Source organism: Brachyhypopomus gauderio, chromosome 17 (assembly GCF_052324685.1).
Source record: "Brachyhypopomus gauderio isolate BG-103 chromosome 17, BGAUD_0.2, whole genome shotgun sequence".
NCBI classification, from domain to species: Eukaryota; Metazoa; Chordata; class Actinopteri; order Gymnotiformes; family Hypopomidae; genus Brachyhypopomus; species Brachyhypopomus gauderio.
The window spans coordinates 12,253,662-12,280,917 of NC_135227.1; the positions used below are offsets into that span (position 1 = coordinate 12,253,662).

The 27,256-nt window shown below is 42.2% G+C and overlaps 1 protein-coding gene across 2 annotated transcripts in view; it reads right to left on the reverse strand.

The window, feature by feature from the left end:
* mdga2a (MAM domain containing glycosylphosphatidylinositol anchor 2a) overlaps positions 1 to 27,256 on the reverse strand; it is a 178,290-nt gene that overhangs the window by 126,785 nt on the left and 24,249 nt on the right. For both annotated transcript variants that reach the window (XM_076978570.1, XM_076978571.1), the window contains exon 2: positions 7,640 to 7,779. In XM_076978570.1, coding sequence (XP_076834685.1) covers positions 7,640 to 7,779 — 140 coding nt within the window. The remainder of the gene's footprint in view (positions 1 to 7,639; positions 7,780 to 27,256) is intronic.

Consider the following 27,256-nt stretch of genomic DNA (forward strand, 5'->3'; position numbering starts at 1 on the left):
GTGAGAGCCAGGGCACTGATGGGAGTTGTGATGTGACGCTCAGCCCAGCACGTCAAAGGCAGGCGGCGTGTGTACATACGCAACACTATTTATAGCCCACAGCCTCCTCAGTCTGTCATAAAGCAGAGCTGGCCTCCACTTCCTCTGGCCCACTCATTGTCTGTGAGAACTGACTCGGCCGAGGCAGAGAAGACAGATAGCACAGGAGAGACTGAGAAGGAGGGTATACAAAGAGGTTATTCCAGCTTTATGTGAAAGGTACTCAAGGCACACTTAATACTTGCTTTTAGAGACTAGGAGGCACACTAAATCAAACAGTCTTAACTCAGGCTTAATGGAGATCAAGAAGGTAGATACCACTCGACCACTCGAGTCAACTTGTTAGCATTGCTTGTTTTTGTCTCTGTGGCTGAGACAATTTCAGCCAAAACACTGCAATAAGAGTTAATGAAAGGCCTTATAACAGGAAGGTGTGATGAGAACTGGAAGAGAGCACAGTCCTGTGAGCTTGTTAAGACACTCAGTGCTGACTTGAAAAGGTACAGTGGCAGACAAGGAATGTTGAGACCTCACATAACACATGCGGTTTTTACTCCTCAACGGGTATTCATGTTTTGTGATATGGCATGAGATCTAAGAGAAAGTATAAGCATCTGAACTGGGTAAACTGTCAGAACACATAGGAATCAGTTTATTAACTCAAAATATCAATTTTGAAGTAATTTGTAAGTTAAGTTTTTAACTACGACAGGCACACAGTATGGACAGGGCAATGGTAGGAATGAGCACAACCCTCTTTGGTAAAATGAAGTTAAAGCACAGAATCGTCTTATTGACAGTGGATCAAATTTATTAATTGGAACAAATACGTGTAGCCACAAACACATCTGACTCATCCATCACGTCCAACATCCTCTTTTAACAAGAGCTCCATTAAGCATAAAACAACAGCCATACAATTGCAAAACCTTGGCTATGATTGTCACACCCAGTTTGATGGATGGATTCACTCTTCCTGTTACCCTGAACAAGCAGGAAACAAGATTCTGACCAGGCAATTTCTGTCCATTGCTCCTAAAATAAGAGTAGATATCTGTTTAATGCAAAAGACCCATCTTTCTAAATCTACCTAGAACAGTCACCAGGGTTACATTTTATCTTAGTCCATAACACCAAAGAGAGGCATCTATCTTGGTAAATAAAAATATCTTATTTACAAACAACATCATTATACAAACCTCCCTGTGACGTGCGGAGGAGCAGACACGACACGAACAGATATGGTGCAAACAACGAACTTTACTGAACAAGAACACGCAGCTCCAATGCGGTAGCGCAAGCACACAACAGTGACACTCACACTGGCATGAAACTTAGACAAAGACGAGCACAAGACACTGCGCAAACGCACATTAAATAGGTGAATAACACAGACCCACGTGACCTCGAGACAAGGCACAGGTGTAACAAACGAACACGCTCACAAACAACCCACGCCCACGGAAGTACAAACATGGACATAACGACACGCAGACAACGCAACGGCACGCCCACAGGGAAGGGTCCGGAACTGTTCCGTAACACTCCCCCTGTATAACTACAGTATAGACTCCGAAGGTCACTTCATTATAATAAACATTAACATCAGCAACACTCAACAAACCTTTATGGCCCAAAATGCCAATGGACCATGCTTTACTCATAATTTTTTATATACCGGTACCTCTCCAATATTTACAAGTCACCAATCAAAATTAATGGTGATATTAATACAACCTCATGGTGATTTTAATACAATCTCAATCTCATGCAATGTACAGAAATTAATGTACAATTTGATGTCTTAAAAAGCCATCTTCCAAATAATTCTCCTTTTACTCACCAGTTCACTGCTCACAGTCCCGCATCAACTTATTTATAATTAGCAATTCAATTGTGCATATCAACAAAAGTATTACGCCATTAATAGCACTAACCATGTCCCTGTCCACTTGCATAGAATTTTAAACATACACCTAAACCTAACTTTACACTGCATTTTATCACATCATTATTGAAGGACCAGAAATATAAAAACAAAAGAAATATAAATCATGCACACAACGAACAGATAAAATGTTTTTTTTTCTTCTACTTAAAAAATTCTAATTATACTTCTATTCATCTGTACATGATCCAAGTAAAATAATATATCAATCTCTTACTGAACAATATTAACCTGCCAAAACTAACAGAAAGACAAAAATCCACTTCATATGAACCAATAAGATTAGAAGAGCTTCATAATACATTTCTAAAGTACCAGTGCCTGTTGTTTTGCCCCCTACTAGCCCCAATTTTCAATTAAATGAAGGAAGAAATAAAACATGACACTGACATCTGAAATGAATACAGCAACCATCTATCCATCTAAAACCCTATAATGACCCTCCCTCACTACAGATCCCTTCCTCACTTATCAATGCAGACACAAGAATAATCAGCAAGACATTAACCATTAGATTGTGAAAACTAATCGATAAGTTAATTAAATAGACAGAAAAATGTATAACACATTTCAAGTACATCTTTCAAAATAATAATAATTATGTGCTCCCACTGCTGAATTCTGAAAACAGATCCTTAAAAAAATCTTACTCTAGACAAAAATTATTTCAAATGGGATTCAGAGTCTTACACTGCTTACGCTGCTCACTAGATACCCCTGATAATTACAGTCCTGCTATATGGCACTGTACGCCCATTACACACAACAACAAATGACTGATCAATTAACCACATTACTGAACCAGCCTGTCCCACTCTGTCAACGGGAGATTGATCAACAGTGAGATTAACAAAGGAAAACAGCACGCTACTTCTTTCGGGGCTTTATGGTAGACATATGAGAGCTTGCATATAGTTTGCTAAACACATGAAGGACTCCCAGACTATGAGAAATAATATTCTCTGGTCTGATGAGCTTTTTTGGCATTAATTCTAAGCATTATGTGTGGAGCAAACCAGGCACTGCTCATCACCTGCCCAATACAATCCCAACAGTGAAACATGGTGGTGGTAGCATCATGCTATTGGGGAGTTTTTCAGCTGCAGGGACAGGACGGCTGGTTACAATTGAAGGAAAGATGAATGCAGCCAAGTACAAACATATCCTGGAAGAAAACCTTATTTTATTTTGTGGTAGTTATTGTTCATATTTCTTGTGGTAGTTATTGTTCATAATAAGACCTCATATTAATTAAATATGCAAAAAAAAATTAATTAAAAAAAACATCAACTTTAGGGTCACTGATTGCCATATCCCACTGATGTCATGATGTAAAGAGTTATTGAATTGAGATGTTAACTTTACACTGTCCGTTGAACTGTACAAGTTGTATCAACTGCCTTTCATTTTTATCATCAAATATTTTAACTATTGTCCCACCATTGCCTGGTTATCATTGCTCAGTCAGCTAAATGAGACAAAGAGCATGAAGTGAGCATAACTGCCCACCTGCTATCAGCTCTGTTATATACTCAGTCTCAAATACATAAAGATCCCAAACATGCTGCTTTGACCTGTCACATCCCCTAAAGCTCTAAGCATCCTTCATTAACATGTTCCATCCCCTTAAAGTGCTAAATCAATTAGGGATAAGACCTTCTACTAGGATTTCCTCATGAGTTTAGTTCAAAAGCTTCAGAAATAGTTTTTCAATAAAAACATGTAGTTATTAATTCCATCATTCCTTACAAAATAAGGAATAGATTCAAATATTATATTTGTAAAAAGTAGAAGCAATACATATGGGCATGACTTGCTAGCCCTGAATTCAGTGTACACTGTATAGGAACATATACAGTATTCTTGCGCTTCATGCTAAAATATATCACCTTAATTTCAACATGCTAATAACAGCAGCACTTTACTATAAGGGATGTTAATAAAGATCACAATACCACTCAGCATTAGTAAAACATAGTTTAAGTGTAATGTGTGATGATTACTAAACATGATTCTACATTTTTTTTATTCATATCGACTCATTTATGGAAAGCATACATACACAATTAGTGTCACGGTACGGCGGCCCCCTACCGGTCCTACCGGTCGCCTCCGTCCACAGCGGCAGTTGTTGTTGTTTGTATTGTTGCATTGTGTGCGTCCCTCACACGTTCGTCTATATATGTCTTGTCTTTGTACCAGTTGACCGCTGGTTATTATATCCTTAATTCGGATCAGTTCACGGGTTTTGGTTTGCGCACTTTCTCAATTAAACCATCCTTTTTCCCTGAGACTTGGCGTGATTGCTTCCATTTTGTTTCGCTCACCCTGCCCGTCACAATTAGATACTCTTATTCTCTCATTTTTCTCTTTTTTGTGGCTGCATTTGAGTATTAAAGTCACATAGGCATAGTTTACTTATTTTGAAAGGTACATCCATAGTTATTGCCATTTGTTAATTGTTAATTATTTTTTTTTATGTTCAGAAATAAATGCGCATACAAATTAGGTTGGTGGAGTGGCACAACACAGGGAGCAACATGCAGCCATTTGAACTCATTTTTGCATAAAATGTATTAAATAAATGTATCTCCACAAACCTGTACTTATTACTAATGCAAATTGATATTATTTTGCTAACTTCAAGCATAATAAACACATGTCCCATAAGATTTTCACCATGAATATTACTGCACAAAAATTGGTCCCCTAACTAAACACAACCGATTTTATAATTTTTTCATAAGGAAACACAGTTCTGTTGTGACTATTAACTGTAAATCTGACAGTATGTCATTACACACACATAGAACATTTATAAAAGTTAAATTAGTTTTCACATTTATGTAAATATTAGTTTTATTTTTATCACAATGAAAAATAATATTGATGATCATCAATGATGAAAACAATGTATTATCATTGTTGATATTATTAATTATTATTGCATTATTGTTATTAATAATAAAAAAATAATATGGATGAAGAGTTGTTTTTTATTGCTGATATTAATGTGGTATTTGTTTCCTCATCTGTGAACTGCTTTCTGGCCCTGCTGTTTATGAAATTATGATGAAATTATCACTGCAGTGTGTTGATGGCTCATGCTCACATTTTAGCCAGCATCACTAACCACACCCACTGATCATGAATTCAGCCTAACCACACCCACTGATCATGTATTCAGTCTAACCACACCTACTGATCATGTATTCAGTCTAACCACACCCCACTGATCATGTATTCAGTCCAACCACACCTACTGATAATGTATTCAGTCTAACCACACCCACTGATCATGTATTCAGTCTAACCACAGCTGCTGATCATGTATTCAGTCTAACCACACCCACTGATCATGTATTCAGTCTAACCACAGCTACTGAGCATTTATTCAGTCTAACCACACCCACTGATCATGTAATCAGTATAACCACAGCTGCTGATCATGTATTCAGTCTAACCACAGCTGCTGATCATGTATTCAGTATAACCACAGCTGCTGATCATGTATTCAGTCTAACCAAACCTCCTGCACTACAGTAGATTAGTGCTTCTGTGCTGGTCATTAAAACAGCAAACAACATTTCTACCATGGCCGCACATGATTACACCATGAGCTTACAATTTATTTCTACACTTGCGCTGGGTCCACAAAAATAGATCATGTAAGCCCAATGCTGGACAAAAATGTTCAAGCCGAAATAAAACTTTGTATGTATTATCCATTTTTCTTTTCATGTGAATGTCAGAAATGAGCCTAATGGGCATAAATAAAGGTCATCATCCTCCAAGTTACCATGAATTAACTCAATGACACGGCACAAAATCCAACTCCAAAGGCTATTGTCAATCACACCAATTCTACTTATATTAAACCAGTTGGAAGTATACTATATTATTATATATTCACACACTTTCAGTAAAAAACCTTATGTAAAGAAATTCTTTATTGAAAAATGAGATGCATGCATTGTTCACATACAAAGTATACATGCAAAGTACATCAATGCACAAGTTTTAGGACAACAAAGTATCAAAAGTATTAAAACAACATCATGAGACTGAAATGAAAGAGATTAAATGAAAGTGCAGCGTTTGTATTACACCTTGATGCATGCCCCACAGATGTTTTTTTCCGGGTTTGACCCAGTTAAAATGGGAGCTGAGCCAACATCCAATAATGTACAAACCAATAAATCTGACCCTACAAGACCAACGCCCTCAATCCACAGAATCTAGTACATACAGGTCACATGTGGTGGGTGATAAGTGCTAGCTGTTGAATAGTGTGCTGTTTGATTTAGGAGGATTTCTGCCCACATTCCGATTTTTAGGGCTTTCGTCTGAGTTTTGAATTCTGATGGTGTCTGCAGTAGACTCCCAAGGGAATCATAGAGTGCTTCTGCAATTGTGCACCTTCAGAGATTTCCCTTGTGGCCATCTCTTTCCTCAACTTGCTCGGCGGGACTGTACTGCAATCGTTTCGTTGAGACCAAATATGAGAGGTGCAAAGAGCCGCCTATCTAAAAAGACACAGAGGCGACGGGACTGATAAACCCCTGCGAGGCACAAGGAGGAGAGAGGGAGGGGTTCATGTGCACACGCACGCAGGGATGACATGGAGTGCGCCACTTCAAATACAACACTAGAGCTCAACAATAATGAACACCTTAAGTGAAATTCCATTATTGGAATAGTACATTAAGAAGAAAAATTTTAATACCTTTTGATTTTATTATGCTTATTCAAGCAAGTGATAATATGACAGCATAAGCAATAGCTAGCTAGATAATATAATAGACAGAAACCTAAAGAACACTTTACTGGCAGGATTTAAATCCAAACCTTTATTAGACCATTTAACCATAAAACACATATTAAGAGATGATGTACACAGAATAACTAGAAGTAATAAAATTTTGCCAATTGTGTTTTTCACCCCAATCAGAATTTGTCCTCAGCATTTAACCCATCAGTACAGTGAGAACACATAACTACACACTAGTGAACACTAGGAGGCCTGTGAATGTACAACCCAATCAAACCTGCAACCATCCGATTACAAGATCGGCTCCTCTACCATGGATGTATTCAGACAGCAGTTGAATGTAACACATGGCTCATGGTACCAGCTGGCACATGGGGTTGGCCAATCGGCAGCAGTATGACAGTACTGGATGCATGCTCAAACACAAACAATTGTTTCATTAAAAATGTAGCTTTGCAACATCACTATCAAAATATTGCTATGCATTAATGTGTACTCAAAAAAGGTAAATTATTAAAATAAACAATTCTCAAAGAAAATAATAAAAGAAAACAAAAAAACAACCATTAAAGGTTTTTATCACAAAATCGGTCCAAAATATGTGAAATTCAAAACTGAACTAACTAAAACTATTTAAAACAGTTCAGATATGGACAGAAATATCTTCACAAAATGTATGCATCATCACCATATGGTATTCAGGACTGTACAAATATTGTGTACGTGTACTGCATTGTGTAGAATGACACTAAATCAAAGGTCAGTGTTGTCAGCAAGACACTAATACTAGGTGGCTTTGCAATAGTCATCCCTCCAATCAGGTCACAGGCCAAGCCATCTCTATCAAAGCTTTGGTGGTTGGTAATTAAATACAGGCTCACCTGAGGCCGTGGATGCCCTGAGACCAGGCAGGCCAGTTCCAGAGTCTCCCCCTCACGGATGGTGTACACCCTTTCACTGTACCGCTCTTCTTCCACATTGCATGCATGGCCAGAGTGTATGATGCGAACATTTGGAGGAGCTGCACAGATTTTGGGTTGGGGGAAAGGGGGGGGGGGGGGGGGGGGGTGTCAGGGGGAAGGCAAATATAGTTAGAATGTTCATCTAAGTCCATGACATCAAGCATTGCTGAATAGAAACAAAAACAGAAAAATGGACCTCTGGCCAAACATGTTTCAAGACAAATCATATTCATTCTGAGATACTGCAATCATTTCCCTCACTGGCAGATGCAATTTACACAGCATAAGAGGGCCACTCTGCGTATGTAAATGAAGGGGGGGCCTTTCATGTCTCGCCCTCCCCAAATATTACAGACAAAAATATCCACATCATATCCACATTGATGCATTATCTTATTTTAAATCAAAGAGTTGTGCCTAGCCAACTGATGAAACAAAGTGCTTTCTTTATTAATTTCCCCACTGAGCACGCGCCGATCTGCAGTACGCCAAACTTGTCTGCTCCACTGATCTGCATTTGGACAGCACACCCCAAAAAAGATTATGAACAAATCACAATGCTACTGACATTTTGTTGGTTTTCTGTCATTTCCTGTGTGCAATTAATGTATGGATGAGACATGTGGCATCCTGACTGCACACACCCTAGCCCTGAAGAGATGTCAGAAAGCGTTTAACAACAAATGTAAACTATGTACTATTTTATTTTGTTAATTAAATGTTTTAGGTACACAGCTGAAACACTGCAAAGATGGTATTTTTCAAATGAATACAAGTAACACGTAAGAAGAACTAACAGTACATGGAATGTAAACATCTAAAAGATCAGGGGGAACACCAGTCCACTGCTGAGTATTTGGACAGCAAATACAATCATCACTTACAAGAATTACATTGCAAGCTCTGCAATGAATGCCAAAATCAAAAATATTCTCTTTTTCATATCTGATAAACCCTTATCTGAGAAGAGTATCCTAGTACTCTCCAAACAATTACGTTTTGGACCCACATATTCTGCAAAGCAATTAACCTGTTTTGTTTTTACAGGATTCCACACCTGAAGGCAGGGTACACGCAAAATCCTGCAGTATCTACATGCTCATTAAACTCAGGTCAGTCTGTCCTTGCTCCTAACTCTACACCATATTTAAAAACAAAATTCACTGTGTCCCTTGATTCAAAGTACGACATGAAATACAGTTGTACAAAAAGTTTATTTTCATATTGAGAACCTATTCAAGAAGAAAAAAAGCACCAAAACTATGCAACCTTTACCATACAAAAATAAATGCCTTGGAAGGTTTGGGGTAAAGACATATATGTCAGAGATGCCCCTCATCAACTAGACAATGAAGAAAAGGAGATGGCAAAAAGAGAGAGGGATTGCTGAAGCTGAATGAAAGATTCCTCTGTAATGAAAATCCATCTTTCTATATGCTTCTAAAAAGACATAAATGTATGGTTAATCCTACCTTGTAGACCTGTGCTATAAGCAATTTTTAACCATTTATACCTTGGAACCATTTTACAGTGGAAAACAACTGCTCAAATACTTTTCTAGCCACCATAGATGTTTAATCATAGTGCACAACCAAAGAACACAAAATAATAATAATAATAATAATACTTTATTTTTATATAGCGCTTTTCTGAGACCCAAAGACGCTTACAATACATAAGGAAGCAGAAACATATAATACAAAACATACAAAACAGTACAAAGAAAATTATGGAGCAGGGAGATCATAGGCGAGAGAGAAGAGGTGAGTTTTAAGTTTTGATTTAAATGTGGAAAGAGAGGGAGACTGTTTGATCAAAGTTGGAAGGGGGTTCCACAGTCGAGGAGCGAGTCTAGAAAAGGCCCGATCACCAAAGCTACAGAGTCTAGATGATGGTACCTTTAGTAGTCCAACAGTAGAAGATCTAGAAGGTCTGTAGGGAAGTAGGAGGTCAGACAGATAAGGAGGAGCCATGTTGTTTAGAGCTTTGTAGGTCAGTAAGAGTATCTTAAATTGAAGCCGGTATGTAACGGGGAGCCAGTGAAGATCCTGTAGAACAGGTGTAATGTGATCATGCATACGGGTGAAAGTGAGGAGACGAGCAGCAGAGTTTTGGACCATTTGAAGCCTATGCACAGAGGAAGAACTAATACCAGCCAACAGTGAATTACAATAGTCTATCCTGCTTGAAATGAAAGCATGAATGAGGCGCTCAGCAGCAGACTGAGAGAGGCATCGCCGGATCTTTGCTATATTGCGCAGGTGGAAGAATGAAGTTTTTACAACAGAGTTAATGTGGGCAGTGAAACTAAGGGTAGGATCGAGGAGGACACCCAGATTCCGGACCAGGGTAACAGGTGAAATATGTACACCGTCAATGTTGAGAGAGAATGGAGGAGTTTTACTCAGGACTGACTTGGTGCCAATCAGGATAAGCTCGGTCTTCATGCCGTTTAACATAAGGAAGTTTTTCTTCAACCAGTTTTTGATTTCTAATACACAGTTTTCAATATGAGCAGTGGGTGGATTGTTTACAGAACTGGTAGTGAGATAAATCTGGGTGTCATCTGCGTAACAATGAAAATTTATGTTGAAATGATGAAATATATGACCAAGAGGAAGGATATAAATGATAAAAAGAAGAGGACCCAGGACTGATCCTTGTGGGACCCCTTGTTTAATCATGGAAGTGGAGGAGCTATAGCCGCAGAGTGTGACATACTGTTTTCTGTCTGTCAGGTAGGAGGTGAACCAGTCCAAGGCAGAGCCAGTAATGCCAAGGTCATGTAGACGAGATAAGAGAATGGAGTGGTTGACTGTGTCAAATGCAGAAGACAAGTCCAATAGCAAGAGAATGTTGAGGAAACCAGTATCAGCAGCTACCAACAGATCGTTTACAACCCTAACCAGGGCTGTTTCAGTGCTGTGGAATGGTCGGAACCCAGACTGAAAAGGTTCGAAGAGATTATTGGTTTCTAGATACTCTTGCAATTGGGAGGCCACAGTTCTTTCAAGAGCCTTAGACAGGAAGGGTAGATTAGAGATAGGGCGATAATTGTTGAGGTCTGAAGGGTCAAGACCAGGTTTCTTAAGTATTGGTGTGACAGCAGCTATTTTATAAATAGAAGGGACCTCTCCAAGTAGGAGTGATTGATTAATGAGAATGGTGAGATGGGGAAGCAGTGTGGGTAGACAGGTTTTAGTTAAGTTAGTAGGAAGAGGATCCAGGGGAGAAGTTGTAGTCTTGGAGGACATGATAATATTAGAAATGAAAGAAGAGTCAACACAGTTAAAGGTAGTGAAGGATGGAAAAGGTAGGCTGGAATGAGAAACATGTGCAACAAAGGGAAGATGGGAAGGGGGTTCAGAGGAAACAGAGCTCAGAGATGTGTAGATACTTGTAATTTTGGTTTCAAATGAGCTTAAGAAAGCACTGCAAAGAGTGGGAGAGGGTACAAGGGTGTTGTCCGGGGTTTTAAAGAGCTTTGTAACTGTTGAAAAGAGATGCCGTTGATTTAGACTATGCTGATTATTGATGAGATCAGAGAGGTAGGTTGTTTTAGCAATATGAAGAGCATCTCTATACACCAACAAATGCTGCTTGTAGGCATCAGCATGTACAGTAAGCTTTGATTTTTTGTAGCGGCGTTCTAGTTGACGACCAGCCTGCTTCATGGCACGCAGATCTGCAGTGAACCAGGGAGAGGAAGTAGAAAAGGTCACAGTTTTAGTTTTCAGGGGGGCTAGTGTATTAAGAGTTTCAGAAAGAGCAGCATTTAACATTAATGCATGTGTTTCAGGAGATGGGGGAGCTGTAGCAACAGGAAAGATGGAAGAAACAGATTGGTTAAGAAGAAGAGGATCAATAGACTGAGTTTTACGGAAGGAGATAAGTTTTTTGATGGAGCGATGGGGAAAGGCCAATGGAGTGGTAAACAGGATAAGTTTATGGTCCGAAAGTGGAAATAACAGTGAGTGAAGATTGAGGACAGGCAGGGAGTTGGAATAAACTAAGTCAAGGGTGTGACCTTTGTGTCATGAGTAGGAAAGTTAACATGTTGTTTAAACTGGAAGCCCTCAAGAACAGACAGAAAATCAGAAGCAGTTTTGCAATCTTGCGTATTAACATGGATGTTAAAGTCGCCGACCAGCAACAAGCGGTGAGAGACTGTGCAGGCCAAAGTGAGTAGTTCAGACAGTTCAAGAAGGAATGTAGGATTCAGTTTGGGTGGACGATACAGCAAGATCACAGTGACCGAGCCTGGTAATTTAACAGCAACATGTTCAAAAGAAGTAGCAGATGCAATGCTCACTTCAGTAATATTAAAATTGCTATTAAAGATCACAGCTAGACCACCTCCTCTCCCAGAGGAACGAGGTTTACAAATGTATTTAAAGTTTGGGGGGGTGGCCTGATTCAAAGCATAAAAATCACCAGCTTGTTGCCAGGTTTCGGTTATAAAAAGCATGTCAATACAATTGTCCAGTATAAACTCGTGGAGTAGCATTCCCTTGTTAGACAGTGAGCGAACATTTAGTAGTGCCAACACAGCACCGGAGTTAGTAGAAGGTAAAGAGCGCAAGTTGCATAGATTGGCAGAACGAGACACAGTTTGTTGTACTGGGCGAAGGGTAGTCCAGAATGAGCAAATATTACTCCCAGCGGAGTAGTGGACAGTTCTGTTATGATGCCGTCTTGAGCCCCGATGGACATAGCGACGGTGAGATAGTATGCCAGCTTTACTGGCAGACACAGCGGCAGCTTTAGACAAGCGGTAGAAGTTACTGAATCTGCGAAGTTCAGTAGTTGTGTAGGAGAATGACTGTGGATTATAATAAGTCTCTCCCCAATACGGAGTATTAACTGGAAAAGGGGAAACTGGGGCACTTACCAGCAGTGCCAATGTAATTAAAGCCAGCATTATTGAGTATAGTGGCTCACTCAGACGGGGTAGAGCAAAACAATCGCGCAGCAGAACTGTGATGGAGCAGCCACGCTAGATCACTCGCTGGGCCGATGCGCGTATCGTAGCAGCCGTGGTGGAGTAGCCGCGCTAGATCACTCATTGGGCCAATGCGTGTACCGTAGCAGTCGTGGTGGAGTAGCCGCGCTAGATCACTCGCTGGGCCGATGCGCGTACCGTAGCAGCCGTGGTGGAGTAGCCGCGCTGGGTCACTCGCTGGGCCGATGCGCGCAGAGGAGAAGCCGTAGTGAAGCAGCCACGCTAAATCTCTGGGTCGGTGCAGGTACTGTAGATGCCGTGATGGAACTTGGACACTTACTGGGCCAGTGCGCACAGCTGAGAAGTCGTGGCGATGACACAGAAACATACGAAGAAACAGGACGCGGGGAGAAGCGGCAGTCCAACAGACGGACGCCAGCGTGCTCTCACCCGTCAACGCGACAGTGACAGTGAGAGCGTTGAGTTTTTCCGTGCCCCTTTAAGTTTAAAATAGGGCCTGTTATTTATTTTTTTTTGCCAAATCAACCCCCTTACATTTTTTTCCTGAAAAGACGTCCGCATTACCCCACCTTCAGCCTTCTGGTCACCTGGTCACCACCGTAGCTGGAGCATCTTTTGGGAGTCTTTTGGACCAACCGTCAGTTCCTGTGGTTGTTTCTGCCGAATCAGTTGCAGTTCATATAGTTGCGGAAAGTTATGTTGACACACTAGGCTAACGGGTGGGAGCCAACCCTTGTAATTTTGATAGTTAGGTTAGATGAGGTAGTGAGAGTTATACAATTAGATATTTTCTAAGTACTGGCTGGAATCTGAAAAACCATCCAAATTGTTTTTTGTCATTACCGAAATGGATTTTGTCTAGCAGTATTTTCATTTTTCGGGACAAAGTATTGGAGCAGACAAAAGGGAGTCTGTAGTTTTCTTAAGCACATTATGTGGTGGCAACAGTACACTGATGAATTGGTAAGGCCCACATACTTTTCTTTTTTTCACATCAAGGTGCCTCTAGATAACAAAAAGACATTTTATAGATCTTACAATCTTCAAAGACAATCAGGGGACTCTACATACATCTATATTTAGAAAAACAGCAGACAGAAACACCACACTACACACAGGGGTCTTCATCCTAAGTGGCCTAAACCTTATGGCCAGTTTCAACAATTGTGGAGACCAGGTAAAGAGTTTGAGTCCAGATCAAACACACATTCATCTTCAACCAAACACCCACCAAACATGGTTGAGTTCAAAATTAATAAGAGATGCTGTATATCCCTGCAAGAGCCAGTCCTCATCGTGATATTTCTATCTCATTTGAGAACACCGTGATCACTCCATCCATGGAAGCACGTAGCCTTGGTGTAGTTGTCGACAATCAACTCTCCTTCACGGCCCACGTTGCTAACACAACACGATCATGCAGATTCGCCCTTCACAACATTCGGAAGATTCGGCCATTTCTCTCTAGGGAGGCCACTCAGGTCCTTGTCCAGTCCCTTGTCATCTCAAGACTGGACTACTGCAACTCCCTCCTGGCTGGTCTTCCTATGCATGCCATCAAACCCCTGCAACTGATCCAGAATGCTGCAGCTCGGCTGGTAACCTTCCCAAGTTCAGCCATGTCACTCCCTTGCTGTGTTCCCTCCACTGGCTTCCGGTAGCTGCCCGCATCAAATATAAAACACTGGTGCTGGCCTACAAAGCAAAGAATGGTCCAGCTCCTCCCTACTTGATGGCCATGGTAAAACCCAGAAGCATACCTAGAGCCCTCCGCGCCTCAAGTATGTCTCGTCTTGACCCTCCATCATCCAGGACACATGGGAGACAAGCATCCAGACTTTTCTCTGTCCTGGCTCCAAGGTGGTGGAATGAACTTCCCTTGTGTGTCCGAACATCAGAGTCACTTGCTGTCTTCAGGCGCCGACTGAAGACCCACCTCTTTCAAGTGCACTTTACATAATTATGCTTCGTCTATTGTACTTTATTGTCTCTTTCCTCAGGTGTTTGTTACAGGCATTGCTTACTGTCTTTTTCTCAGGTGTTGTGCATAATTGGGTTATAGGAATTGCTTATTGTCTTTTTCCTCAGGTGATGTGTATATTCAGGGATAATAATGACTTTGTATAATTGTTGGGTATCATATGACTTTCGTCTAGTGGTTTTTCCAGCTTAAAGTACCTTGTGTTCAGGACTATCTATACTACCTTGGAGATTCCAAGCAACTACGTAGCACTTTTGTAAGTCGCTCTGGATAAGAGTGTCTGCTAAATGCCATAAATGTAAATGTAAATGTATAACCTCTTCAAAAATGTAATACAGACCAAGACATGTATGTATTTTATATCTCAGGAACTCACTACTAGCACAATGCAAATATTCAATTTGCACTCCAGGTATGTAAAATACCCTATAGCTCAACACTATCTGGACTTCCATAAGCATTGCCCATCCATACTACAAACCACATCCCATCTTCCATACAAAAAGGGTGATGGACAATGGAAGCGTAACTAATGGGAAGCTTTTTGGATTGTTGAACTATGTGATACTAAACAACCTGGCCTAAATGAGGAACTAGATCTTACTGCTTTTGTTTGCTTTGTTTGCTGTTTTTCTAACCAGTGTCATTGCTTGTATTCACATGGTTGCCTTTTAATTCAGCTTTGATGAACATTTTGAGCCCAGGCCATTGTTGGTGAACACTGGGGCCAAAATGGTGCCCTCTACTGGAGATTGTGCATGTTTGCACCCTTTCTACACAAACACAACACTATGCATACTACTATAAGTGTCATACTAAGTGGAAGTGAAGTAGCACTAGAAAAGGGCCAGATGTTCCATGAGATATGTTTGACAGCTGCATGAAGACTTGATGCCAAAATGTGTCAGAGGTTGTTTTTAGTCTAAATATGACAGCCATTTTAATAAAGGCATTTAGTTATTGTAAAAGAAAGTGCCTTGGAGTTTGCTTGTATTTATGTATTCTCTACATGTGTTCCAAATGCCAGCTCTATGCCCTGGCCTAGTTCCATATTGTCTATATTTAGAAAAACAGCCCTACCCATCCCTCCTATGACTGTGTTAATGACCTGGTCTGTAATGTGAAAATTTCCTGACACACCTTTGAACAGCCCCAAAGTGTCACGCTACGGTCCCCGAACCCTTCCTTTGGGGCGTGTGTTAACGTTGTCTGCGTCTATTCGTCTGCGTCTGTGTACCTCCGTGGGTGCGGGTGCGTCTTGTAATTATCCGTCTCACCTGTGGCTCGTCTCGTCATCACGTGGGGTTGATGTGGTCTGTCTATTTAATGTGCGTTCGCGCAGTGTCTTGTGCTCGTCGTTGTCTAATGTTTGAGTCTACACGTTACGTGTGTATGTGTTGGTTTAGCGTGCGCTATTGCGCAATACCTGTCTACAGTCTGCATTAAACGTGTCGTTGTGTCTGTGAAGCTGGATTTGTGTCTCGTCCTTCGCCTCGCACCCAACGTCACAGAACGACGAGCCGTCAGAGACACAACAAGCCATGCCAGGCTACACCACCCGGCCAAAGAAGGGCAAGAAGCCCAGCAAGCGCCGCCATGCCTCTGCTCCTGCCCAACACCGCGCGGCCACCGTTGCTCCCGAACTTATGGAGCAGGACCCTTTATGCAGCATCATGCTGCTCCGGGCTCGGGAGGCCAGCACTGGGGAACTGGCGGAGTATTTCCGCCAGACCGCGGTGCGGATGTGGAGAGAGCGACACCCCTCTCCCACCAGAGACCTCTCGCCCCTGAGGGTCGGCTCCCTCGAACTCTGCTCCACAGAGAAGACCCCTGAGAGCGAGTTCGAGGGGGAGGAATCGGAGGGCGAGGAGGAAGAGGACGATCAGGCTCCCTCGGTTTGTTCCGCCTCCACCGTGGACTACGGCGAGGAGGAGGATTACCCTCCCTCCGTGTGCTACGCCCCCACAGTGGATTATGGTGGGGGAGAGGGGAACGAGGAGGACTACCCACCGTCCGAGTGCTCCGCTCCTGCCGTGGGCTACGGCGAGGAGGAGGAGGACGACGATTACCCTCCGTTCGAGTGCAACGCACCTGCCGTGGGCTACGGTGAGGAAGAGGAGGAAGAAGACGATGATTACCCTCCGTCAGAACGCTCCTTCCCCGCTGTGGGCTACGATGAGGAGGTGGAGGAGTTCGAGTCGGAGGAGGAAGGCAGTCCGCTAGGGCTGCACGATGAATCGTATTTTTATCGTTATCGCGATGTGAAGTTTCACGATAAACACATCGAAAGAGCCACGATAACTCCTTGAATAACAGCAAACTCAAATTGCATTATCCTCGTCCAGCAATAGAGGGAGCTATTCGCGCTGCAGACTATGATCACGTGACGTAAGTAGTCAAGAGGCAGAGTGAGGTGAACACGCTCATCAGACACGCGATTTGGTTTAAGCCTGGTTTACACTTGACGCAGCGCGAGGGTCCGCAAGGTGAAAATAACGTAATCACGGTGGCTTCGCCCGTGCGCGATGGTCTCGCGCGCTGTCGATTCGCGAGGTCGTGCACCTCTCGAATTTTGTAAGTTCGCGCGCGCCGCGTCTCAGCGCAATGAGAACAGTCATGTTTGCCGGGTTCATACACCTATACAAAGTGGAATTAAAGCACTTGTACGTCACTTTCAAGGTCCATTTCAATAATTTCCAGCTCGTTAAACTTAATTGAGTTAAATATTTATACATATACTCTAAATGATTCGAAATAATTCGCTTTTTTTATCACATTATTTAATGGTTGTTTATTTTCAAAACGCCCAATCTTAACGTCTTCATGTTCTTTCATGTTTCGTCCTGGAATTACAAGAGGCTCGTATTTGTTAATGTAATTACAAGAGAACTGTTCAGTCAGACAGATATTTGTTGTGAAACGAAGTAGTTACAATTTCAAGTACTTTAGCCTAAATTCCAGCAAATTGATAAAAAAAAAATGATACACAAAGCAACATTAAAATTGGTCAGGTAAATGTTCATTCCCCTGTATTTGAGGGGTGTTTTTTCTATACTACTAGGCCTACATATCGTTTCGGACCACACTGCAAAGAATGTGACACGGCAAGATTAAACGCTTCCGTCGTTACGCGAGGTGTGCGGAGTCGCGCTACGGTCACTCGTGAAAGTATAAACCTAGATTGAATCTATTGTTGAATAAACCTGCAAAATATTTGGAATTATTCTGGATTCATTACACAGTAAAAAAAAAAAAAACTAATTAACGTGCTGCTGTTCAGAGAGACACTACATCTCTGTATTTTAATCTTAATTTATCGTGGTTCACATCGATATCGGGATATCCAACAATGTTATCGCACATCGTAATTCTAGTCCATATCGTGCACCCCTACAGTCCGCCTCCCTCTGAGTGTTCCGCTGGGACTGTGAAGGGGAGGTGGACACCAGAGACGGTCCCATCCTCCGATCGTTACGGTGGAGAGAGGATGGACTGCTCCCGGGGTGGCAGCCCGGAGCAGTCCATGGAGTGGGACCAAGGAGAAGAAGAGGAGGAGGAGATGGAGACTGCAGGGGATCTCCCAGGCGGTCCGCTCGGGGCGTCTACCGGCCGCGCTGCACCCGGCGCCTACGCCGGTCGCGCTGCACCCGGCGCCTACGCCGGTCGCGCTGCACCCGGCACGTCCGCCGGTCGCGCTGCACCCGGCACGTCCGCCGGTCGCGCTGCACCCGGCACGTCCGCCGGTCGCGCTGCACCCGGCAGGTCCGCCGGTCGCGCTGCACCCGGCAGGTCCGCCGGTCGCGCTGCACCCGGCACGTCCGCCGGTCGCGCTGCACCCGGCACGTCCGCCGGTCGCGCTGCACCCCGCGGAGGGTCCGCTGCGAGGACCGGAGGAGGACCGTCCGCTGCAGCACCGGCAGCTCCCGATCTCTCTCCCCTTATCGCTCTACTCCTGGCGCGTAGTCTGGCGCCTGTTTCGTGTTTGTGTATGCCAGTGTTCGTAAGTCTTCCCATTTGTGTGCCTAACCCGTTTTTCCCTTTCGTGCCACTATGTGTAAGTGTACCTGTGTGTGTGTTTGTGAATGTCCCGTTAAATGTGTCTAATGTGTTTTCCCCCGTCTTCCCAGGGAGGGTGTTCTAGACTGTGCGTGGCGGACTCTCCGCCGAGGGCGGTCATCTCCCAGACGCAGGACTGGGCGCTTCAGATCCGCCCATCGACGTGGGTTCGGGGCACTCAGTCCTGTTGGCACCCCGGGACGGGTAGTGCCCTTGGTGGGGGCGTCTGTCACGCTACGGTCCCCGAACCCTTCCTTTGGGGCGTGTGTTAACGTTGTCTGCGTCTATTCGTCTGCGTCTGTGTACCTCCGTGGGTGCGGGTGCGTCTTGTAATTATCCGTCTCACCTGTGGCTCGTCTCGTCATCACGTGGGGTTGATGTGGTCTGTCTATTTAATGTGCGTTCGCGCAGTGTCTTGTGCTCGTCGTTGTCTAATGTTTGAGTCTACACGTTACGTGTGTATGTGTTGGTTTAGCGTGCGCTATTGCGCAATACCTGTCTACAGTCTGCATTAAACGTGTCGTTGTGTCTGTGAAGCTGGATTTGTGTCTCGTCCTTCGCCTCGCACCCAACGTCACACAAAGAGGGTCACGCCAAGCAGTAGGTGATCCTGGGATCATGTGCTTGATAAGACTGCTTCTAATAGTCTGTCATCTCAATTGTGCTAAACGGTATAAGAAAAGGTTATTCCTGGAAGGTCAGAACCCATAGAAAAATGAAAGGCAAAGAGGATTTAGTAATATCTTTACTGTACTGATACATATATAATGAAGGTTTAAGATAAGTTTATGCAGAAGTAGCAGAAATAACAGAATAATAATTTCAGGCCAGAGGTGAATGTTCTACAATATAACATATTAAGTCAGATGTAAGAGGACACAAAATTCACTAATTCCACCTTGCCCAGTAACTTCTAAATATTGCTAATGTAACAGCCACAACAGCACTGACCACTTATGTTACACTGTTAGCACAGACCTATTTATGTGTTATTCTCTCCTTTAGATATGAATCCTCTGTGTGGTGTTAACACACACATTGTGTATTTCCCAACATTCTCCTATATTAGCAATCCAGGAATGAATAATCCTCTGAACTTTCTATTTCATTTCCTGGAATACTGTTGGTGTCTCAGAAAATGGCTTTTGGCTCGCAATTTGTGGTTCCTTGCCCAGATCAATCAAAGCGGTGGGTGCGTGATTGCCTTGTCCAGTCTGGAGGCTGATTCAGGTTTTGAGCCAGTCAGGTTGTCGTGCCAGTCTGAAGGAGTAGCTCAAGAAATTGGAACACTTTCAGACGTCCTCTCCCAATTATACATGCTTTGATTTCAACAATGCTCACTTGCATTATGAAATAAATAAATAGATAACAGTTTTATATGCATCCATACTCTCTCTAACTGCTTCATCACAAAGATTTATGGTCAGTGACTAATACAATTAATCTCTGCTTCATTTGCACGGATTACAGATGGCCAATGTATGACAAGTTAAAATGCAGTGGGTAGTAATGAGGACTTTTTGTAATTACATGAATGGACAGGTGTCAATAAACTAATTGTGTGGAGCCCCTGGTAAATGACAGGGACATAATGACTAAATGTGCATGGCTTCACATGATTAGGGAATTTGATGTAACTTGCAAGCCACAATCTTTTCAAATCACACATTGAAAGTAAGTTTAAAGTTACAGAAGTGATGGTGGTAGGTTTCCAAATCAGCAATATGCACCTGATGCAGAGGTCTTATACTGTTTGGTGAATAATTAATGTTATACATATAAGAAATTATGCATCATGCATACTATATGGTAATACAATCATGAAAACATTTTCTGTATTGGAGATTAATTAAGGTTGTGTTGAAGGCAACATACATATTTAAACAGCACAGGTATACTGAAAAGGTCTAGTCTGAGATATAAATACACACACACACACACACACACACACACACACACACACACACGTGACTTTAAATTTGGCACTGTCATAGGGTGCCACCTTTGCAACCCATCAGCTGTAAGTGATATTATTGTGAAATGGAACCATACAGGAAGAACAGCTTTAGACACAAAGAGGTACGTTCCAAACTGCCTTTGGAAGCTACATCAGCACAGGAACTGAGTGTCAGGAGCTTCACGGAATTGATTTCCATGGCTGAGCAGCTGCACAGAAGCCTAAAATCACTCTGTGCAATGCCAGGAGATGGTTGGAGTGGTGTAAAGCACACCACCTCTGGACTCTATGATACAGAAACATGTTCTCTGCAGTGACATCACTCCCTTGCAATCTGAAGGACCAACTAGTGTTTGGTGGATGTCAAGAGAGCACAACTTACCTGAGTGTATACTGCCAACAACACAGTTTGGTGGAGGAGGAACAATGGTCTGGAGCTAGGATCTAAGTAATACTACAGCAACACTTAACACATTTACATACTTCCAACTTTGTGGCAACAGTTTGTGGGAAAACCCTTTCCAGTTCTAGCATGAATGTGTCCCTGTGGACAAAGTCAGGTTCATAAGGACATGGCTTGATGAGTCTGCTGTGGAGGACCTTCAGTGTCCTGACCTTTGAAGTGATCTTTGAATGATCCTGGCTTCACCCTTGTAAGCCAGGCCTTCTCATTCAGCATCAGTGCCTGACCTCACAAATGCCTTTTGACTGAATAATTAGGGTGGTTGTGCATGCTTTTTTAGGCCTGATGGTCGGGTGTCCACATACTATTAGCTGTATAGTCTGTGTGTGTGTATGTGTATGTGTACACAATAAGAATTAAATTACAAATAATTCAATCCATTATACATTTTTCAAAGATCTGGTATGAATCTTCATTAAATATTCACTCAGAAAATGTCTATGAACACTTCCCACAATTGCCACAATGATTAATTAAAAAAAAATAAAGTTAATAAAGTAAAACCACACTATATACCAAATGAACAAACCTAACATTATCATATTGAAACTAGATACAGTAGCAGCATTACTGTTCTGACAATCACAGACAGAATGTGTTAATGTAGAGGGCAGTTGCTCTTTTATCTTCTTCTATTGTATAGCTCCCCTTTGCTCAATCACTCTAATCAAACATGGAGAGAGGAGGATAATATCCCAGATTGGATGGAGTATACCACTGGCCTACTGATAATCGCTTTGATACACATGGCATGACAACTGCTGTAGCCTGAAGCCCAGTAGCCTGCAATCTCTTGCCATGAGGATTAACGACCGGGACAACCTGGCAACCCACTTGCTCATGCCATGTATGGTGCTGTATGCTCCCTGGGGGAGGAAGAGAGATGGGAGAGCTCACACTGTATTGTATTCCTCTCTCATAATTTCACAATCAGCACTGACTTTAGCTATGTGTTAATAAAGCAACATTTTCCAGCATCATCCCCGTTATCCTCTCTCAGACAAAGAGGGCCCAGTAAGAGACGAATAGCATAGATCTTGGGTCTGTCGTTTGGCAAAGCATTCAGTTTGATAGCTAATAGGGCAGGAGAGGCACTAGGTGGGATACCATGGGATTCACTGTGCCTGCTGGGCTAAATACCTGATGGAATTTCCTTCCTCCTTCATTTGCTGAGCAGCCTGATTAAATAAGCACAGCAAAATTACTCATTACTTTTCATTAGTTTGCCACTAATTCTGTAAGGGCTATATAGGCATTTGAATTAGCGATGACAATGCTATTTTAAACATCCAATTATTGAATGTATCATACTGGATACATGGTTTATCAAGAGATGCACTCCTGTTAAAAGCAGGGGGTGAGGGGAGAAATAGTAAATACTACAAAAGAAACCCCCCAAAAACTGATTCATGCCTATTTTATCATTCAAATACAAAAAAACATCACAGGTATACCAGCACTCATAAATCTAATACATTAATTTCATGTTTCAGCCTTAACTCTTTTATCCTAAAAGTTTTAACTTAAAGCTCTCACACTGATTCATAAGAAATGCCAGAAATGACTTTGAAAATGCTGCAGCTAAACACATAAGAACTGGGAAAAATGCTTTCTGCATTCCAAAAATATAACTTTAAAATAGCACACTAGCCCACTTTTAGAATTTGGGGACTCCATGCACTGTTTCACCTTTTTTTCTTTCTTGTTGCTTATTTGTTCTATCAAAGTTTACTCCAGTTCATAGAGAGATGGACAATTAGCGCATGATTATCTCGCCTTATCAAACCAGCTATGTTACGCATATATATCTTGCTGGCTCAAAGCAAACAAAAAAACCAAAAAAGCCACTAGGTGATGGCAATGCCATTAAATTCTAAAGCCAAGCTAATTTGCCTTAATTAGGGTTAAATAGGGTAAAATATGACATTGGTCCACCCTCTGCAGCTAGAACAGCTTTAACTCTTTTGGGAAGGCTTTCCCACAAGGTTTAGGAGTGTGTTTATGGGGATTTTTTACCATTCTTCCAGAAGCGCATTTCTGAGGTCACATACTGATGTTGGACGAGAAGGCCTGGCTCTTAGTCTCTGCTCTAATTCATCCCAAAGGTTTTCTATCGAGTTGAGGTCAGGACTCTATGCAGGCCAGTCAAGTTCATCCACACCAGACTCTGCCATCCATGTCTTTATGGACCTTGCTTTGTGCACTGGTGCACAGTCATGTTAGAAGAGGAAGGGGCCAGCTCCAAACCTTTCCCACAAAGTTGGGAGCATGGAGTTGTCCAAAATATCTTGGTATGCTGAAGCAATCAGAGTTCCTTTCACTGGAACTAAGTGGCAAAGCCCAGCTTCTGAAAAACAACCCCACATCATAATCCCCCTCCACCAAACTTTACACTTGGCACAAAGAAGTCAGACAATCACCGTTCTCCTGGCAACCGCCAAACCCAGACTCCAAATCCATCAGATTGCCAGATGGAAAAGCATGATTAATCACTCCAGAGAACATGCCTCCACTGCTCTAGAGTCCAGTGGCAGCGTGCTTTATACCACTGCATACTTTGCATTGCACTTGGTGATGTATGGCATGGATGCAACTGCTCAACCATGGAATCCCGTTCCATGAAGCTCTCTTCGCACTGTTCTTGAGCTAACCAAAAGGCCACATGAAATTTGAATGCCTGTAGTGATTGACTCTGTAGAAATTTGGCAACGTCTTCAGACTATGCGCTCCAGAATCTGCTGGCCCTGCTCCATCAGTTTACATGAACTTCCACTATGTGGCCGAGTTACTGCCATTCCCAAACACTTCGATTTCATGACTGAATTTGTTGCACAGGTAGTCTCCTATCCACGCTGGAATTCACTAAGCTCCTGAGTGACCCATTCTTTCACAAATGTTTGTAAAACCAGTCTGCATGCCTAAGTGCTTAATTTTATACATCTGTGGCCATGGAAGTGATTGGAACACCTGATTCCGATCATTTGGATGGGTGAGCGAATACTTTTGGCAATATAGTGTATATATACTGCTAAAAAAATAAAGGGAACACTAAAATAACACAGCCTAGATCACAATAAATAAAATATTCCAGTTGAAATTTTTCATTTATTACATAGTGGAATGCATTGAGAACAAAATAACATACAAATGATCAATGTAAATCAATATTATTATTGTATGGAGGTCTGGATTTGGAATCATGCAACAAATGACAGGCTGATTCAACCTTAGTGGAAATTCCACAAGACATTAAAATGAGGCTCAGTAGTGTGTGTGGGCTTCATGTGCCTATATGACCTCCCTACAACACCTGGGCATGCTCCTGATGAGGCGGCGGATGTTCTCCTGAGGAATCTCCTCCCAGACCTGGATTAAAGCGTCAGTCAACTCCTGGACAGTCTGTGATGCAATTGTTTATTTGGTGGATTATGTCCAAGATGTTCTCGATTGGATTCAGGTCTGGGGAACGGGCAGCCCAGTCCATAGCATCAATGCCTTCATCATGCAGGAACTGCTGACACTTCAACTACATGAGGCTTAGCATTCTCATGCATCAGAAGGAACCCAGGGCCCACTGCACCAGCATATGGTCTCACAATGGGTCTAAGGATCTCATCTTGGTACCTAATGGCAGTCAAGGTACCTCTGGCTAGCACATGGAGGTCTGTATGGCCCTCCAATGAAATGCCCCTCGACACCATTACTGACCCACTGCCAAACTGTTCATGCGGGAGGATGTTGCAGGCAGCAGAACATTCTAAACAGCGTCTCCAGACTCTGTCATGTGCTCAATGTGAACCTGTTCTCATCCGTGAAGAGCACAGGGTAGCGAAGAGTGGCGAATCTGCCAATCTTGGTGTTCTCTGGCAAATGCCAATCGCCTTGCACGGTGTAGGGCTGTAAGCACAAGCCCCACTTCGGGCCCTCATACCACCCTAATGGAGTCTGTTTCTGATAGTTTGAGGAGAAACATGGATATTAGTGACCTGCTGGAGGTCATTTTGCAGGGCTCTGGCACTGCTGCTCCTATTCCTCCTTGCAGTTAGTGGTCCTGCTGCTGGGTTGTTGCCCTCCTACGGCCCAGAACACTGCTGAGAGACACAGCAAACCTTCTTGCCACAGCTCGCATTGATGTGCCATCCTGGATGAGCTGCACTACCTGAGCAACTTCTGTGGGTTGTAGATACCACATCATGCTACCTCTATGGTGAGAGAACTGACAAAATGCCAAATTGACCACATCAGCCAGAAATGATGAGAACAGAGAAAAGGTCTGTGGTCACCACCTGCAGAACCAGTCCTTTATAGGGGGTGTCTTGCTAATTGCCTCTCATTTCTACCTGTTGTCTGTTCCATTTGCACAACAGCAGGTGAAATTGATTCACAATCAGTGTTGCTTCCTAACTGAACACGTTGGTTCTGAGCACACAGAAGTGTGGTTGACTTGGAGTTACATTAAGTTAAGTGTATATATATTACCTCAGGACCACTCAGGACCATGAACAGGGTTAACTATGTAATGCTCTTAATATTGCCACATTAATGCACAATTTATTTGAAATTGAAGCAAGCGACACCTGATGACATAAGAATGTAGTCAGTGATATTTAGAAAAAACACAAGACATTATTCAAAACACCAAAAGTTATGCTATTTGTTTTCTTTCCTTCACAAAGGTTTTCAGACTATTTAGATTCAGGTTCACTTTGTCACAATGCTGCTTTACATAAGTCATACATACAGAGAGTCCTGGTCCAGGGCCTTAATGCGGAAGCCAAGGCATTTCACTCCAGAAGAAATCTCAGACCATAAACTCTGAGTTTACCCTCGCTTTCTAAGAATGCATTTAAACTGAACTTTAAATCTCTGTGATTACCTGTATGGCTGATAAGGCTACAGCAGTATTCAGCAGTATAAATATTACAAACATGCCACACTTCACTTTACATCATGCTGAAAATGTCACCAACTACCAGGGGCATAGCAGCAAATTCTGGGCCCTGTACACGTTCAATGTAAGTGGGCCCCTATAAATGCCAGTAAACAAGGCCTACTCAGGCCCTGGGTAGTCAGGTCTACTTTTCCCCCCACGCCAACTACCAATGCTCTGAAAAAAATATTAATGATTTAGTAAACTAAACATTTTACTTTAAAATGCATCAATTTAACTATATTTTTGATCATTCACACAGTTTATGCAATTTAAGTATGATGTCTCAATACCATTGTCTCAATACCAAATCAAACATTTTTCACAAATTCCTGGGCACTTAGTCTAAGCTGTTGTACTGCACCTTTTCTAGGACTTTAAAAATACATACCTAATGCATCGCCAACCTGTTTTTTTTACTCCTGCATGATTATGCCTAATGCCTACCGGCTCCTACCATACAATACATATATTGTATTCACATATCTGTGTAGAGTACTGTGTACACATTTGTTGTCGACGGAGTAACAATTTTCCAAAACTTTATGATGTGAATTATTAGATTTATAGTATTGACTTCTAATCATGTAATGGATAGACAAGTACACGGTCGATATAGTCAAATAGAATTTTTTTGAAAAAAAATTCAATACATAGAGCATTTTCATGTTCAGAAACTACTTTTATTTCAGTTAAAGCTAAGCTTAATATATTGTCTACTTTCTTATAGTGTTTTTATATCTTTCATTTTTGCCAACTGTGACTTAAATCATTTATGTGCAGACAAAACAAAACAAAGACAGAAATAAAATGTCAAAATGGTCACAGTACTTTAGAGCTCTTGTCCATGTGTGTTTGGGAGTATATGGGAATGTGTACAGAGTTATATCCAATAATTATGACATTATCTCAGGTAAGATTTACACGTGTCCCCGGCTGGATTTATGCTCATTTCAGTATCTCATTTCAAATTCCACTGCCCTCAATCCCAGGACTCCACTTGCAGCACAATTGAGCAACAACATGCACGCCTCAAAACTGCCAAAAATAAATAAACAAATAAATAAATTTTAAAAACCTGGCATTCCTTTTGTCCTGCTGTGCTGAAACAAACCCATTGATTCCTCTTCACTAGCAAACCTCCTGCAGAAACACGGGGAGTTCAGGCCTGTTTGAACACAACACC